Source organism: Stegostoma tigrinum, chromosome 18 (assembly GCF_030684315.1).
Source record: "Stegostoma tigrinum isolate sSteTig4 chromosome 18, sSteTig4.hap1, whole genome shotgun sequence".
Taxonomy (NCBI): domain Eukaryota; kingdom Metazoa; phylum Chordata; class Chondrichthyes; order Orectolobiformes; family Stegostomatidae; genus Stegostoma; species Stegostoma tigrinum.
The window spans coordinates 51256163-51274010 of record NC_081371.1 but is presented as its reverse complement, the minus strand read 5'-3'; the positions used below and the strand labels follow the sequence as shown (position 1 = coordinate 51274010).

Genomic DNA, 17848 nt, shown 5'->3' with positions numbered 1-17848 from the left:
AGCACAATTCCCTCGCTCGCTTATTCCATGCAATCATTGCAGTTGATTAAATATTACCCGGATTTGATATATTCACAGTAATTAGTAAGTATCTGAAGATCCATTTGACAATATCACAAATTAAGATGATGGGGTTATAGTTTGTAAGGAAATCATTTAAAAACTATTATGTAACCTAAACTGCCGTTATGAGACTGGTGCAACAACATAAAGAACACTGTGGTCTTTGAACCTCACCATATAATACTTTGCCCAGTGATAAATGTAAGTAATGCTTTTAGTTCCCTAGTTGGTGATGGGAGACATAATCAGCCAGAGAGATAGCTCTATCAAAATGCTTCAAACGTGTAAAACAAACTTATAAAATGCCCAACAGTACATCAACTCTATTTTGATCAAATTCATCGAACCTTCACCTTGCTGTCATGTAGCCTGATAGAAAGTAACACAAGATCCTTTCTCGGAACCCACTTAAGAGTACACATCAAGTTCAGCCTAATTATGGTTTAAGTCACACTTTAGAATTCTTGGCCTGAACTATATTTGCATTTGAATATGTACACTATACAAGTCTTGCTGCTTCATCTTCAAAGGCTTGCTGCAGTGCTGTTATCATACAGTGCTTAATCTTGGGGCAATAAAGAAAAACAGAATTAAACTAAACTGCTCCAGAACGCCAAGTATTTGCTGTAGGACAGTGTGGCACGGAAAGGTCTGTGTACAGACTATACTGCCTGATCTTTCAAATTTAAAGGAACACGCCAGTAAATATTAGCCATGAGGAATAATATCACAAAGGCACAGAAGAACTGTGAACTACTAAAAAAATACATACCTATGAAAAATAAATTGCTATTGTGCTATTTTTATAGTGAATATGGTAAGTGGTTTGCAAAGACTTCAGAGCCACATGGAGGCATCAACTGCACCAGTATAATGAGTTTGATTTAACAAAACGAAATGGGAATTGCTGACCGAGTAATTAACAATGGCAGGTGCCAGAAGAAATATATAACATCCTATTGTCACATGTGTATGCAGAATTGTACATGCTATGCAACATTTTTAAGTTACAGATCCATAAACTTTGTATAAAACATAAAAACAGATTATATTGGAAGTCACAGTGGACAGTTTCATAGATAAATTAACATTATCTCTTGGCATTCTTCTTTCTGCTACTTCAGGGTCATTAGAACTGCTAAAAATGCAGTTAGTTGATTTACTATTAGCCACAGGCATTTCTAGGTCACGACGACAAAACCTAACAGACATACCTGGATGAACTGTGCCAAAGACCCAGCAGTGGCCTGGCCTGTGATTGGAGCACCAGTTTGTACAGGAGCTGTCTGAACAAGAGTCATCATTTTCCCCAGATTGGAGATCTAAACACAACAAATTTCAGCTGAATACATACAGTCACAAAGTCCATAAAGCCTTTAAGAAAAAATTAAATCATAATGTCCAACAGAGTTAGATTTAAACAAATAAAAGGAACAACGAAATGGACAATGAGTTTTTTAACTGAGAGAATGAGAGAGAAAGAAATTCCAAGTAGGACAAAGAATGCCATAATATGCACATCATGCTAAATAATCTACAACTGATAACGAAATTCTCAAAATTGTGTTTTAATACAGACATACAATTTTTGTAGAAACAAAGAAAGCTTACTAGACCCAGGTTAACATACAAGAGGAAAGTGAGGCATGCAAGTTTTCTCTTAAAATTTACTGTATGTTCACATATCAGTTTATATACCAGTTAAAGTTAATGTTAACTTTGTTGCAATCTAGCAAAGCAAGGCAGCACAGTTAGAGAAGTCGACTTTGCTTTATCCAGGTAGTTAGTAACCTCAATCTTACCAAAAAATAAAAATTGTCTTGCTATAGAAATATTCTTGCCTCAGTAAAAATAACACATCTTAACATTAGGCAAAATCAGGATAAATGTAAGCACGATTGCCCAGTTATAAATATTCTCTCCAAGTTTCATCATACCATGCATCAATTAACAAGATGACAGAGGCCTAATCCGGAGGCCTCTGTTTTTGTCATTCTAACAAACTCAAGTGGAAGTGAACAACCTACAAAGTTTAAAAGAAAAACCCAAAGAACTATGGATGCTGGGAATCACAAACTGCTGGAAAAACTCAGCAGGTCAGGCAGCATCGGTGGAGAGAAGGAGTTCACCTTTCGGGTCCAGTGACCCTTCTTCAGAACTCTGGGTTCCAAACATGGTTAACTCTGTCTTCCCTCTACAGATGCTGCCAACAGGCTGATTTTTTCCATCAATTTCAGATTTTAAACCAACAAAGTTAATTCTTCAATGAATTTCCCCTCCTCTCCACTTAGCATTGCTCCGAGGATATAGCTGATAGCAAGAACTCATTGTGGGAAATATCAGGTGGCCGACCACTTTGTTGCAAGGCATTAGGAGCCCAGACTGGTTAATTGCAAAACTGAACGAGAAATGTTGGTGCAAAAGCATGGCCAAAACTGAAGGCTTCTATGCCTCTGGTTTACAAGGATTCAAATATATTCTGGTGGATGCAGGTACATACCAGCCTCCATTAGTCTGGGCTGTGGTCAAGATCTGGATTCCCAAAGAAAACATGAGTTATTTTTCTCAAAAGCATACAGACAAGCCCTCTTCTCCAATTTTGTTTTGGGCATCTGGAACTAACTCCCATTCCACCAGCTGTCTGTTCCCAATGTACCACTGCACTATGCAGGTAGCTTCCTTTTTGACAAGCAGGTCATGCATTTTCGGGTCTTCAAGACTATAATTATAACTTGGCATTCACGTATAAAACTGGCAATTCCAATGCTTTCATGGGCGACTGAACCATATATGTCAGTTTACTAGCCCAGCACTAAGTTGAGAATCAAATGAGTGTCAAATAGGCTTCATTGAACAATTAGCACAAATCTGATACTGCACAGCTGTCAAGTAATTCTTAAATACTAATTACCAAGGAACCTCCACCGCCAACTTGAATTGGGCTTTTGACAAGCGTGAATGTTTTGGTGACACCGCCTACGACAGTGGTAACAACTTGAGTCTGCTGAGCCACAGTCAATGCACTCGATTTATGTACAGTGATGATAGGTCGGGATGAAGCTGGGCCCAGAGAACCAGATGACGTTGCCACTTGTGCAGCTGCTGTCTTCAGCATTGTTGTGGCTGGTGTGTTCACCTGCATAATATAAAGGCACTTTCACACAAGTATTGCAAAATAATGATGCATTTTTAGATCTCCTTTCTCACAAACCTGCTTATTATGACCGTTTACAAAGAAAAGTTAATACATAATTAGGCACTGCAAGCATCTTTCATGCACATTAAAAGGAAAACTCACTGCTTCACAAGTCAATTCCTTCATGCTGTCTGACTGACAATAGTGAGAAATATACCTGAAAAGACATTTTGGGGCATATAACCAGGATTACAAATTAATGGAAAAAAAAAACCCCAAAGTTTACTGAAGAGATAATGGGAACTGCAGATGCTGGAGAATCCAAGACAACAAAACGTGAGGCTGGATGAACACAGCAGGCCAAGCAGCATTGTGCTCCTGAGATGCTGCTTGGCCTGCTGTGTTCATCCAGCCTCACATTTTGTTGTCAAAGTTTACTGAAGATAGCTTTTAAAATTTAGGTAATTTACAAATGGATGTACCGTGGGTAACCAAATTCCCTGCGGTTATTGAGAGATTCAGCTTGGAATGGTTCAATTTTTCACCACTTAGGCTGACATTTACTCTGACAAGTAATATACCCTGAGAAAGAAAATGGCCACAGCTGGATTCTAATCTGTAGCTAGGCTGCAGTACATGTTTGCAAAGTAAAGGCTCCCCAGATCTGGTAAAAAAAAAAGCCCAATAACATTCAGGGCATAGGACTTTACACACGAGCAGCAAAGCAAGATTGTGAAAAAGGAGGATGGAGTGAGGATATTCCTGCTAAATGGGAACAAAGCATCTCAATTATTCGATCTATAACTCCATGCCAATAAATACAGTAGGAAAACTTACCTTCCTGATTTCTTAGGCACGCTCCCAATAAATATCCAACTTCCCTTTCTGCCTCCCAATTTACATATCACTACCAATAATCTATCTCACTAAATTTCAAAGTTGTCATCACGCAACTTAATCCTAACTATAGTCCTTTTGCCCTTTCAAATCATCATCCCATTGTAAAATGCCTTTCCTCAAAATGCTCCTCTAACGTGCATTTGACTCCCAAATCTATGCTTTGCTCTCCTGGTACCTGTTTAATTCCCTTCAAGCAGTTTTCTGCCTTTCCCACAGCACCAGAAGACTGTTCTAAGGAAAGGTCACTGGACCCAAAATGTTAATTCTGAACTTTTCTTCACAGATGCTGCCAGACCTGCTAAGCTTCCCAGCTATTTCTGTTTTTGTACCAAAAGGCTGAAGACTGATACAATAATTGATCATCCACCCTTGTTTCCTTTGATCTCTCTTTAGTTTCAACAGTCAAGCTGACAACTCTCTGACCTCTGCTGTCAAATCTACATGATTACTTCGCAACCAAATGAGGCCATCATCATCAGATCATCTCTCAATAGCAGCTTTCCTCCCACCCTCAACTTTGAGCACAGTGGGATGGATATATTGGCTAATTTTTTTTACTACAGCAACGGGACAATGTCTTTGGACACATGATAACATAGTACAGGTGGTGAATTCTAAATTATCAATCCGGAAGCTCTGATTGAAAACTGTACTATCTGTTCTAAGAATCACAAAATGATACAGTAAACAGTAGGTCCCTTAGGAGCATTGACATGCAGAAGGATCTTGGGGTCCAAGTCCATAGCTCCCGGGAATTAGCAAAACAAATGGGTAATAGGGTAAAGCAGATGTGTGACGTGACTGCTTCCACCGGTCAAGGCACTGAGGACAAAAGTTGACAAGTCATGTTGCTGCTGTATAAAAGTTTAGTTTGGCCACACTTGGAGCTACCTGTACATTTGTGGTTGCCACATTATAGTATGGATGTGAAGGCTTGAGGGATTTTACCAGGATATTGCACAGATTGGAATGTATTAGCTATAAAGAGTGGTTGAACAAACTTGGACTTAGTTTCATAGAAGTATTAGTCAGTCTATTTCACAGGATGGAAACGTCAAATACTATGGGGCACAGGTTTAAGGTGAGAGGGGGCAAGTTTAAAGGAGAATTCCTGGAGTAATTGTCATGCAGCACAGTAATAGGCCTTTCGACCCACCACGTCTGTGCCAGCCAACAAATATCAAACTACACTAATCCCACTTATCTGCAGTTGGTCATAGTCTTCTAACTCATAGCATTTGAAGTGCTCATTCCAATACTTCTTGTACATTTCCAGAGTACCTGTACCAATTTACCAACTGATCAATACTAGACTATATTGAGAGCAGCATCCTCACTATCAACAACACCAATTCTCATGTTACCTGCAAAATCATTAATTCTACATTCACTTCCCAGTTGTTAACATACACAACAAACAGTCCCAGCACTGATCCATGTGGCACACAGCTGGTCACAGGCTTCCAATCACAATACTATCCCTCCACCATCACCCTTTGCCTGCTGTTTGCAAGCAAATTTTGGATCCAGTTTGCCAACCTGTCTTGGATCTCATGGGCTCTTAGCTTTTTGACCAGGCTTTCACGTGGGACCTTGTCAAAGGTGTTACTGAAGTCCATGTAAGCCACATCAACTGCACTAAACTCAATTTATCTAGTCACCTTTTCAATAAAAAAATCAATTAGTCGGACAGGAGCTCCCTTTAATATATCTGTGCTGAAGTCCAACAATATCTCCTTTTAAGAAATCCATGCTGAATCGGTGAGGCTTTTTCTAAAAAAAAAGAGGGAGGTATGTGCCCAGAACGCACTGCCAGGGGAGGTGGTAAAAGCAGATACCATAGTAACATTAAAAATGCATTTAGAAAGACACATGAACAGAGATGGATATGAGGCACGTGCAGGCAGATGGGATTAGTTTAGAACGGCATAATGGTCAGTGCAGACATAGTAGCCTGAGGGCCTCTTCTTATGGTGTACTGTTCAGTTATAACACAAAAGGACATCACTTGGTCCATCATGTCAGAGCGAACTATCTGGTAAAGCCATCCAAATTAGTTCTATTCTCCTGTAATTGTTTTCCCTTATCCAGAAGTAAATGATGCAGAAACATGAAGATTCTTTTGGCAAAAAGTGTCCAAATAGACATCACACATGATTTGGTTGAATTGAGCCATGATCTAACAGAATCCTTTTGCTCCTATCTCCTGTTTTCAACTTCCTATCCAAAAGTCAATAAGAACACGAAGATCAGTACGTGCAAGCAAAACCTGGAAGCATAGTGTAATTACTACAGGAACCTCTAGGAGTCAAACAATATCAATTTTCCATTTCAATACCAATGTTCACATGATGCTGCATTACAATGGCCCACCAATGAATATAACCTCAATCAAGATGATGTACATTTACAGTCTCAAATTCTGAGTTCAAGTTGTGCCAAATTGCCACAAATTATATAAAGCTGAGACCAAATACATCATAATAGAACAACAGGTTAGAAAGAGTTTTCGGAAAGCAGGAACAGGATACAGTGTTGGATGAAAAGTCGTGATTGTACTGAATGGAGAAGTAGCCTCAAAGGATCAAATAACCTACTCCTGCTTCTACATAGAAAATGACTCTTTGGTGAGTTACTCATCAGACAGTTTGAAAGAGAATTCATACTGGAACGATATTCCTGGTTCCAAGAATGAATCTGCTCGCAATTCTACCTGCAGGGATGATGGGAACTGCAGATGCTGGAGATTCCAAGATAATAAAATGTGAGGCTGGACGAACACAGCAGGCCAAGCAGCATCTCAGGAGCACAAAAGCTGACGTTTCGGGCCTAGACCCTTCATCAGAGAGGGGGATGGGGGGAGGGAACTGGAATAAATAGGGAGAGAGGGGGAGGCGGACCGAAGATGGAGAGTAAAGAAGATAGGTGGAGAGAGTGTAGGTGGGGAGGTAGGGAGGGGATAGGTCAGTCCAGGGAAGACGGACAGGTCAAGGAGGTGGGATGAGGTTAGTAGGTAGCTGGGGGTGCGGCTTGGGGTGGGAGGAAGGGATGGGTGAGAGGAAGAACCGGTTAGGGAGGCAGAGACAGGTTGGACTGGTTTTGAGATGCAATGGGTGGGGGGGGAAGAGCTGGGCTGGTTGTGTGGTGCAGTGGGGGGAGGGGACGAACTGGGCTGGTTGAGGGATGCAGTCGGGGAAGGGGAGATTTTGAAGCTGGTGAAGTCCACATTGATACCATATGGCTGCAGGGTTCCCAGGCGGAATATGAGTTGCTGTTCCTGCAACCTTCGGGTGGCATCATTGTGGCAGTGCAGGAGGCCCATGATGGACATGTCATCAAGAGAATGGGAGGGGGAGTGGAAATGGTTTGCGACTGGGAGGTGCAGTTGTTTTTTGCGAACTGAGCGGAGGTGTTCTGCAAAGCAGTCCCCAAGCCTCCGCTTGGTTTCCCCAATGTAGAGGAAGCCGCACCGGGTACAGTGGATGCAGTATACCACATTGGCAGATGTGCAGGTGAACCTCTGCTTGATGTGGAATGTCATCTTGGGGCCTGGGATGGGGGTGAGGGAGGAGGTGTGGGGACAAGTGTAGCATTTCCTGCAGGGACTGGGATTTAAACATATACGATTTAGACCAGCTCCACTCCCAAAATGACGATCCCCCTTGGACGACTCTTTTCCCAGCACTGTTCTCATCTGTTGCAGCATTCATATTTGTAACCTTAAAGTTGGGAATCAGCAGCTGTACCCAAACAGCATTACATATTATTATGCCCTAGTCATTGTACTGTCTCATTTGATTTCCTACACTGTCAACTCTAGGAAATTTACTAGTCTAGAGAAGCTTTCTAAAAGCAATCAAGTCTTTAGTTAAACTCTAAGCTTTCCTAGTTATGGCCATCTTCCACAGTGTTGACCTCAAATGGATTGGCCAGATTGCTGACTAAATGTCAGAATTATGTGCCTGACTCCTTGAAGGTTGCTAAGTAGTAGTATAGTCCTATTGAATCCATCATTCTCGCTAAGTCATCTGGAGATCCTGTAGCTCAAAACTCCAATAGAATAGGTATGACACAGGCAGTCACTTTAAATTACCAGACTTTAAATCAAAGAGACCACATGACTGAAAAAATTATCTATGTACTCAAAAGAAAAATTAGTAACCACTGATTGTAAACTTTTCATTTTCTGAACGTCAAGCTTTCATAGTGGTGGTTTCCCTTCCCTTCAATGAACGGGCAATCATTTATTACTTGAACATCGCAGGATAGTAAATCTTCATCTTTTTGGGAGATCACGCAACCTAATTTGTCTTTTTTCATCCATTATAAAAGAATTTCTCTCAAAGAGAGTTATTGCTCCACTATATACAACACATGCATGTCCTTCCTGCAAGTCTCAAGACTAAAACAAGATAACAATTCAACTGGTAAATAAGAGCAGAAGGAAAACAAATACTCACACTAACTACAGAGGGAACAGCATTAGTGGTGCTTTGAGCTGGAACAACAAGACGAACTCCAGCCGGTAAGGAAGAAACAGCAGCTTTTACTGTCTGCACAGCTTGCTGGGAGACTGTGACCAGCTGGGCTGCTGCTGAAGGCATTGCAGACACCGGAGCAGCAGAGACCTGCATTGTAGTTACAGCACCTTTACAGGATAAAACAAAACTACATAAAGTACTGTACAAAACAAAAAATAAATCATCGACTGACATTCTAAAATAGTTCTCTAAATGAAATCAAATGCTGCAATTGTGAAATTAGAGAAGGTAAATGTCTTGTTTTCAGAGAAGAGTGAGCTTGCTCTGATTTGGAATAATCTTGACCGTATGAGTGGGCGTTCTAACCTACACCATTGCATCAAATCATAAACAGGTCCAAATTAAAGAAAATGTGCTACAAATTAACTACAGAGTAGGTAATGAACTGTCCAGTTGTTACAATTGCACATTTCTAACTTAAACTAAAAAGTAGTTTGCAGCACTGGAACTAAGAACAAGCTACAATAAATAAAAATATTGGAAGAAAAACATAAATAACTGAATTTTTAAGTTTGAAACACTTGAAGAGATAATGTAATCTATGTGGTACTGCCTGAAGAACAGAGACCTTGGAGCTTGTGTTGTTCATACCTTTTAAAGGTAAGAGGGTATGTTGTTGAGGTGGTTAGAAAATTGGAAAATCAGGAACCTTCCTGTATTTATAAAATGGAGCTGCAGCAAACCTGAGACCATTTAGGATTATTCTGCAGCACAGCATCGTGGGCTGAAGGGCCTGTACTGTGCTGTATTTTTCTATGTTCTATGTGTATGTTCTATTTGTTCAATGGAGAACAGTGTTTATGTTTTAGGTCTGTGCCTTTCTTTCTAACCACAGTCTTTAAGTAGGATGTCAAGAACCTGGAAGGTGTGCAGAAGAGGCTTACTAGGATGCTGTCTGTTTACTAACTACTTTAAAGTCCTACTTATTTTAAATGTTTCATGTGGTTAGCTGAAATTAATAGGGAGGCATGAATGTGACTGTTGTATACCAAACCAGTTCCCCTAATTCAGTCCATAGTATATTGTAAAACGAAAACTTTTGAGTCTAGCATTTTGAGGGACGGTAAATTCTTTCTTGGGTAAAGATTTCCTCCTTTATTAAACTGGTCTCTTTTCCTGTTTCCTGTAGAAGTGCCTTTGCGGTATATCACAGCTCCATCCTTTGCGGCAATGCCGTGGGTACACAACTAGGAGTAGTACAGGGTAAGTATGATATATTAGCTGAAAATAAAATTGTCCTATAAAAATTACTTACTTCTAAATTTTCATTGTGTTAAAATTATTTGAATATTCTTTCCCCTCCAAATAAAAGGGCAACATGCTTGATCTGAGCAAGACTCTTCCGTGGTTGGGTCAGCTATCAATTGTAGTGCATGAGCGGAATAGCATGATAGATCATCTGGTTCTGGGCCTTTATTATTGATACTTTGTGAAGTGCAAGAATAGAATATATTCGTTCTGACAGTTTTTTTTTTCTCCTCCTTTGTCATTATGGAGGAATGAATCTTTGCTTTAGCGCTCCCAAAGCAGACTCAGCAATGCCAATTTATTATTTGATTGCTTATTGTTGTAGTATCTATCTTGGAGTCTAGAACTCACTCGTTTTTAAAAAAGAGTGATATCAATTGTGAAGTGAAAAAAATTCCTACAGCTAAATTTGGCCACCCAAGTGGACAGCGTTGTTAAGAAAGCATATGGTGTTTTGGCTTTCATTAACAGGGGATTGAGTTTAAGAGTCGTGAGATCTTGTTGCAGCTCTATAAAACTTTGGTTAGACCGCACTTGGAATACTGCGTCCAGTTCTGGGCGCCCTATTATAGGAAAGATGTGGATGCTTTGGAGAGGGTTCAGAGGAGGTTTACCAGGATGCTGCCTGGACTAGAGGGCTTATCTTATGAGGAGAGGTTGACTGAGCTCGGTCTCTTTTCATTGGAGAAAAGGAGGAGGAGAGGGGACCTAATTGAGGTATACAAGATAATGAGAGGCATAGATAGAGTTGATAGCCAGAGACTTATTTCCCAGGGCAGAAATGGCTAGCACGAGGGATCATAGTTTTAAGCTGATTGGAGGAAAGTATAGAGGGGATGTCAGAGGCGGGTTCTTTACGCAGAGAGTTGTGAGAGCATGGAATGCGTTGCCAGCAGCAGTTGTGGAAGCAAGGTCATTGGGGTCATTTAAGAGACTGCTGGACATGTATATGGTCACAGAAATTTGAGGGTGCATACATGAGGATCAATGGTCGGCACAACATTGTGGGCTGAAGGGCCTGTTCTGTGCTGTACTGTTCTATGTTCTATGTTCTAACATCTTCACAATGTTTTGTTTAACATTATGCTGTACTCTTAGTTATGAAAGAAAATACACGTATAGTTAGTTCCCACAGTTCTGGATTACTAAGAAATTGTCAACTGAACGTCTGTACCCATCTATGAAACCAGAGGTAAAGTTGCAAAGGCTCCAACAATACAAAGCCAAAATGCAATGAATCATTTTTATAACCCTCAAACAGAAACAGGGGGAAGGGGAGGGGGAGGGACCAGACTGGTTCGAAGATCCGCAGTCCTGCCACATCCAGTCACGAATGGGAGTCAGCAATTAAACAGCTCACTGCAGGGGGCTTTTCCACAAATTGCCATGTCCTCCAAACAAAAGATAAGGCAGAAGCATTCGCAATCTTCAGACTGAAGTGCCAAGTGAATGATGCATCTCTGTCTCCTCCAATGGTCCCCAGCATCACAGATCCCAGTCTTCAGCCAATTTGACTTACTCCATCCGATGTCAAGAAACAGTCTGAGGCACAGGATGCTGCAAAGGGTACAGGCCCTGAAAACATTCCAGCAGCTGTACTGAATATTTACATCCAGAACTTGCACCACCCCCAGCCAAGCTGCTCTGGAACAGCTACAAACACTGCCATCTACCTGATGATGTGGAAAATTTCCAGATTCATCCTGTGCACAAAAACAGGCCAAATTCAACCCAACCAATTACTACCCCATCGGTCTATTCTTGATCATCAGTAAAGTAACAGAAGGTGTCATCAACACTGTCAGTACCTGCTCAGCAATAATCTGTTCAGTAATGTCCAGCTTGGGTTCTGCCAGGCTCTACTGTAGCGAACAGCTCACCTCCTAACTTCCCATTACAACAAATAAGATAGGAATGTGACAGAATACTCCCACTTGCCTGGATGGGTGCAGCTCGATCACCACTCAGGAAGTTTGATGCCATTCAGGTCAAAGCAGCCTGTTTGATTGGCACCACATTCACAAACATATACTCCCTCCACTATTGACACTATGGGTATACACTACGGCATTACGGGTATACTTACAACACGTGGGCTGTAGCAGTTTAAGGCGGCAGCTCACTATCACCTTCTCATAAGCAGCTAGGTGGTGAATGCTGGCCAGCTAGCAACACCCACATCCAAGTTCACCCACCAACCCAGCATCCCATCTAACTCCTTCAATATTCATTCTCTACGCATCTGCGCCAGCAGTGTGTAACAACTATAAAACGCATGCAGCAATTCATCCAGCGTCCTTCAACCGCAACTTCCAAACTTCTGATCACTACTACCTCGAAGGTCAACGGCTGTAGCTAAATAGGAATGCCCACAAGTTCTACTCCAAGTTACACACCAGCATGGCTTGGAACTGTGTCAGTGTATACTTTCACTGTCAAAGGATCAAAATTCTTCCATTAAAGCAATTGTGAACTTAGAGAAGGCAAATGTCTCGTTTTCAGAGAAGAGCAAGTTTGTTCTGATTTGGAATAACCTTCACTGTACCTACATCTTAAGGTGCAGCATTTCGAGGCAGTTTGTCAAGGGTAATTAGAAGTGAGCAATAAATTCTAGCATATTCAAATACACCTACAGCCCATGAATAAATGTAAATAAAATTAACTTTTAACCACTGTCTGGCTACTTTACCTCACAGTCAGTACGAGGTGGGTTGAGGACATTAGATTGAACCAAACAAGAGAACAAGTTGAATCAAGCAGTGAATGAATGCTTCACTGTAGCTAGGTATTGTTAAAGGATTGATCGCCTGCCTTTCTTGAGCTAAGAAACTTACAAGACTTGCATACAGCTTGAAATAGGAACATAAGCCAAAAAATACCCAACAATCTAATACATTTTTATTTTGAAAAGTGCTTTCAAAATCCATCCTAGTAAAACCTACCTTGTTCCAAGTAAAATGCATTAAGAGGTTACATTCCAGAAGAATTTTAATGCGTGAGCCCTTACAAATAAATTCTTACCCGAAGACAGATAACAAACAGGCAAACAAAGGTTTCATATGATGAAAATTAGAACTGCTAAAAATACTGTGCTTACTTGTCATTCCAGGGATCAGCACACTAGTGGGAGAAGTGACTTTAGCAACAGGAAGAGGTGCAGCAGGAATAGCGGGCGTAGGAGAAACGGGGCTGCAAGAAGTCTTCTGTGGCAGTGTGGTGTTGCTCAAAGATGGAGTTGCCATGGGAGTTGTGGTGGTGGTGGTGGCTGATGGTGGTATATCATACTTTTGCAGCTGAAGAAGATAGGCATCTGCTGTAGGAACCGCACCCCAACATACTTCGAGTGAATTCGTGCTAGCTCTTACCAGCTGCACACGGGAAGGTGCAGGGGGCTTTTCTAAAGAGAAAAGAAAGATTTTCAAGCTCTGTTTTAGGCAAACTGTATTTTAATCGTTCACTTACATCTCGCTGCCCAAACCTATAATTCTTAAACTTCCACAAGAAGAAAACACGCAAGTAAATCGATCTCTTCCATTATTCAAGTATCAACTTTATCCAACAGCAATTAACAGTAGAGAGGTACAGATGCACCCTAAAACCCTTCTTGCGTCTCTGATTAGATTCTATTTTCACAATTGTTTTTACTTCTACCATAGGCTTCTAAAACAAGCGGTATTATACTTCTTCTAAACATTTATAGTCAGTTTTACCCTTCTTATCTAAGGAAGCATATACTTCCCATTGAGGGAGTGCAACGAAGGCTCACCAGAATGTTTTCTGGTATGCAGGGTTATCCTACGTGAAAAGACTGAGGAGAGACTGGGAGATCAGAAGAATAAGGTGACCTTACTGAAGCATACAAAATTACCACAGGGGTTGACAGAATAGATTCAGAAAGGATGTTTGCCCTGGCTAAAGGGCCCAGAAACAAGGGGTGCAGTCTTAGAATAAGTGGTAGAGCATTTAATATGCAGACAAAAAGGTGTTTCTTCACTCGAAAGTATGATGAAACTTCTGAATTGTCCACCACGGAGTGTTCTCAAGGCTCAGTCATCCAATACATTCAAGATCATTAAATTTCTAAAATATTAAGGAATACAAGGAATAAATTGGAAAATGGCAGAGGTAGGCAATCATGATCCAATTGAACTGAACAGCAGGCTCGAGGAGCGGCATGGCCTAGTCCTGCCCCTTTTTTCTATCCATTAATTAGTGCATCCCCTCTTTTGTAACAAAAGCCAAGCAGTTGAAACAGATATGAAAAGCACAGAACATTAGAAACAGGGGCAGGAGTAGGTCCTTCGTCCCTCAAAAGCCCTGTTCTGCCATTCGATAGGTTCATGGTTGAGCTGCCCCAACACCTCTTTCTTGGTAGCTCAGCACAGCCATCAACTCACTGATATTTCAGAAATCTATCTACCTTCTCTTTAAATACTTTCAGTGATCTAGACTCAATTCCGTGAAGTACAGAATTCCAGGCATTCACTCCCCCAGTTGGCAAAATTCCTTCACACCTCCATTCTAAACAAATGTTTTCTTATTCTGTAACTTTGTCCTCTAGTTCAAGATTCCTCTCTAGTGAAAACACCTCAACATCTACACTGTCAAGTCACCTCAGAATCTTGAATAAAAGCAAAATGCTCCAAATCTGAAATAAAAACAGCAAGTACTGGAGAAACTTAATACGTCTGGAAGTATCTACGGGCACAGAAACTGGAATTAACACTGAATCCAGTATCACTCTTCTTCAGAGTTCCAAGTTTTTGATTCTTCTTGCCAAAGTACATGAGCATACACTTTCCTTCATTAAACCTCACCTGCCACCTTTTTATCTGCTCATTCAACCTATTGATATTCCCTTGCAGGTTCCTCATGTCCTCATCACAACATGCCCTCCCACCTATTTCTGCGTCTATTCAACAAATTACACCATGCCCTTTCTTCCTAATCATTAATATAGATAGAAAACAATCAAGGTCATAGGACTGACCCTAGTGGCACTTCACTAGTTAAGCTTTTCAAACTTGACAAGAACGCAATAATTCTGACACTCTCTTGTGTTAACCAATACGGTTACAGCAATCCAGTTATACACTATGGTCACCACAAGGTGCAGCACCACTTAAAATCCCAGGATGTAGTAGGCTATGGACCAAGTGCAGGTCAATGGGATTAAATGTAGTTTAGTGTTTGTGGATCAGCACAGGCATGGCCGGCCAAAGGACCTTTCTCATGCTGTATAATCTATGACTCTAAAATTTCACCTTTGCTGTTTGAAACACAACCCCTTGCATACTTTCAATTTATTCCGACAACAACTTTGAACACTTTTTTTTAAAAAAGATATTCAGAGAAAATTTATCTTTCAAGGACCATGTAACACCCACCAGTTTCCAAATACCAAAGATCTTTGCAGCAGACTTGATTATTCCAAGCCTTCCGGTAGCCATCTCTTCCACTCCAGATGTAAAGTCGAGTATGAATAGCAACAGCACAGTGGCCAGCCCTGGCCCTCGGTACATTGTCCTCCAATGTGTCTGAGACTACCGGTGTCCAGATGTAGCCATCTGCTAGAGATATACCATCAACTTAATTCATTTTGCCAAAACAATGCTTAAGAAAAAAATTACACGACTTATAATTCAGTATTATCAAAAAACCTACAAATTAAACACAATCGTTTTTATCTTTTGAAACTGTTTTCACACCGCTTACCTCAAAAGGACTCTGTCAACATATTATACAAAATTGTTGAAACTGTACAAAACATTTGATGCAAGTATTAAATAAAGTACACCCCATGTTACCAGAATTTAACCAAGACATATCTGAATACACGATGAGTTTTACGAATACTATTTATTTGTGGATTCACTGTATGAACTAGTGATTTATGAACAATTAACCATCTAGTAATTGCAACAGGTAATATAGTCATGCCATGAGTGAGTTATACTGACAATCTGCTCCTAAAACAAGCTCTGTTTGAATTAACTACATAATAAAAGGATCAATGGTGACACACATTAAAACTGTGAAGTCTGAAACTGGTAAACAACACTATATTTAGACCTTCATTTTTAAGAAATTAATTACAAAATAACAATGCATTTTACAACTAGAGGAATTACAAAAATATCAAATTGCTTTTGTCCCTAAAGCATGAAAATAAAATGCTGTGCCTGTGGCCTGATGGAAAAAATAAAATTACTGGTCTACATTTCACATGGTGTCTTACAAACAGAAAAAGCATGGGAATAAATTTAATTAGATTTATCATATGAAGAAGAATTTAATATTTGGTTTTAGTATGAGAAATGTGGGTTGGAAACAATAGTGTTTAAGTTAAAGGGAATTATAACGAAATGAGGTTGAAGAGTTAGCTAAAGTGGGCAGATAAATAAGCAAGAAAGATAGTAAGCAAGCAGTGGCAGACATTTAAGGTGGTAATTTGCCAAAATATATCCTAGTCTGGAAGAAGATTTGAAGAGAGAGATAAACCACTCATGGCTGACCAGGGCAGTTAAGGCCAGTATAAAATTAAAGGAGAAAGCATAGAAGTAGGCAAAAGTCAGTGACAGTCCCAAAGACTGGGATAAATTTCAAATCCAGCAAAGCAGGACTCAAAAGAGAACAGAGAGAGGGGAAATAAACTACAAGGGTAAACTTGCAAGGAATAAAAAAACTGACAATAAGAACTCCTTTAAATATATGAAAAAGAAAAGGAGAGGTCAAAGTGAACATAGGCACCTTAGAAAATTAATTTGGGAAGATAGTTATGGGGAACATATTTTGCACCAGTCTTTGAACGTCTCATAAAAATTAAAGACTATGAGGGGAAAATTAAATACCATCACCATCACTAGAGTCGTGCCTTTAGACAAACTTATGAGGCGAAAGGCAGCTCAGTCCGCTGGCCCTGACAGCTTGCATCCTAGGATCCAGTAGCAGTATCAACAGAGATAGTGGATGTATTGGTTGTAACAGATTTTTGGGAAGAACCAGTGGATCAAGAGACTGCCAGAGTGACACCAGTACAAAAAGGAAAGCAGGCAAAAGTGGGTCATTAGCCTTACATTTATCATTGGAAAAATATCGGAATCAATTATTAAAGGAAGTATTAGGTGAACATCTGGAAAATCAATCCAATCAAGCAGAGTCAACTGGGCTTCATGAAAGGGAAATTATGCTTAGCTAATTCATTGGAGATTTTCAAGGAAGTCCCAACCAGACTGAATACATGGGAACCATAAATGCGTTGTATTTGGACTTTCAGAAAGCGTTCGACTAGATACCTCAGAAGATTAAGTCACAAGATAAAAGTGTGTGGTGTTGGAGGTAGCATATTGGTACAGATGGGGAATTGGCTACTGGGCATGAAACAGCAAACAGGGATAAGAGATTCCCCTTAAGTTTGCTAACGTGTAACAAGTGGGGTTCCACAGGGATCAGTGCAGAGACCGCAGCTGTTTACAATATACGTTAATGACTTAGAGGAAGGAAGCAAATGTACTGCAGCCAAATTTGCAGATAACACAAGAATAGTTGCAAAGGCAGAATACAATTCCCAGAGAGACAATGTTAAGTAAGTGGGCAAAAAGTTGACAAATGGAGTATGATGTGGGAAAATGTGAAGTTGAACATCTTGCAAAGGAAAACAAAAGAACAGAGTGGAGAAAACTGCAGTAAGCTGCAACACAAAAAGCCTAAAGGTACTTGCACATGAAACATAGAAAGCTGCAGCAGGTAATCAGGAAGGCTAATGGAATGTAGGCTCTTATTTCAAGAGGGTTGGAATACAAGAGTAAGGAACTCTTACCAAAACTTACAAAGTATTGGCAGGGCTCTTGTGGCACAGTAGTAGACTCCGTACTTCTGAGCCAGGAGACTTGGGCTCATGTCCCAACTTCTCCAGAGGTGTGTAATAACATCTGGAGTACTGAGATCAGTTTTGGTCCCC

At 40.4% G+C, this 17848-nt stretch overlaps 1 protein-coding gene across 4 annotated transcripts in view; it reads right to left on the bottom strand.

Annotated features, from left to right (window-relative positions):
* Nucleotides 1–17848, bottom strand: part of LOC125460967 (host cell factor 2-like) — a 79745-nt gene that overhangs the window by 37793 nt on the left and 24104 nt on the right. For 3 of the 4 annotated variants that reach the window (XM_059652536.1, XM_059652534.1, XM_059652535.1), the window contains exons 7-11: nucleotides 15276–15458; nucleotides 12986–13285; nucleotides 8560–8747; nucleotides 2975–3199; nucleotides 1278–1385 (exon numbers count right to left, since the gene is read on the bottom strand). In XM_059652536.1, coding sequence (XP_059508519.1) covers nucleotides 1278–1385; nucleotides 2975–3199; nucleotides 8560–8747; nucleotides 12986–13285; nucleotides 15276–15458 — 1004 coding nt within the window. The remainder of the gene's footprint in view (nucleotides 1–1277; nucleotides 1386–2974; nucleotides 3200–8559; nucleotides 8748–12985; nucleotides 13286–15275; nucleotides 15459–17848) is intronic. The other variant, XM_059652533.1, reaches the window with a different exon arrangement.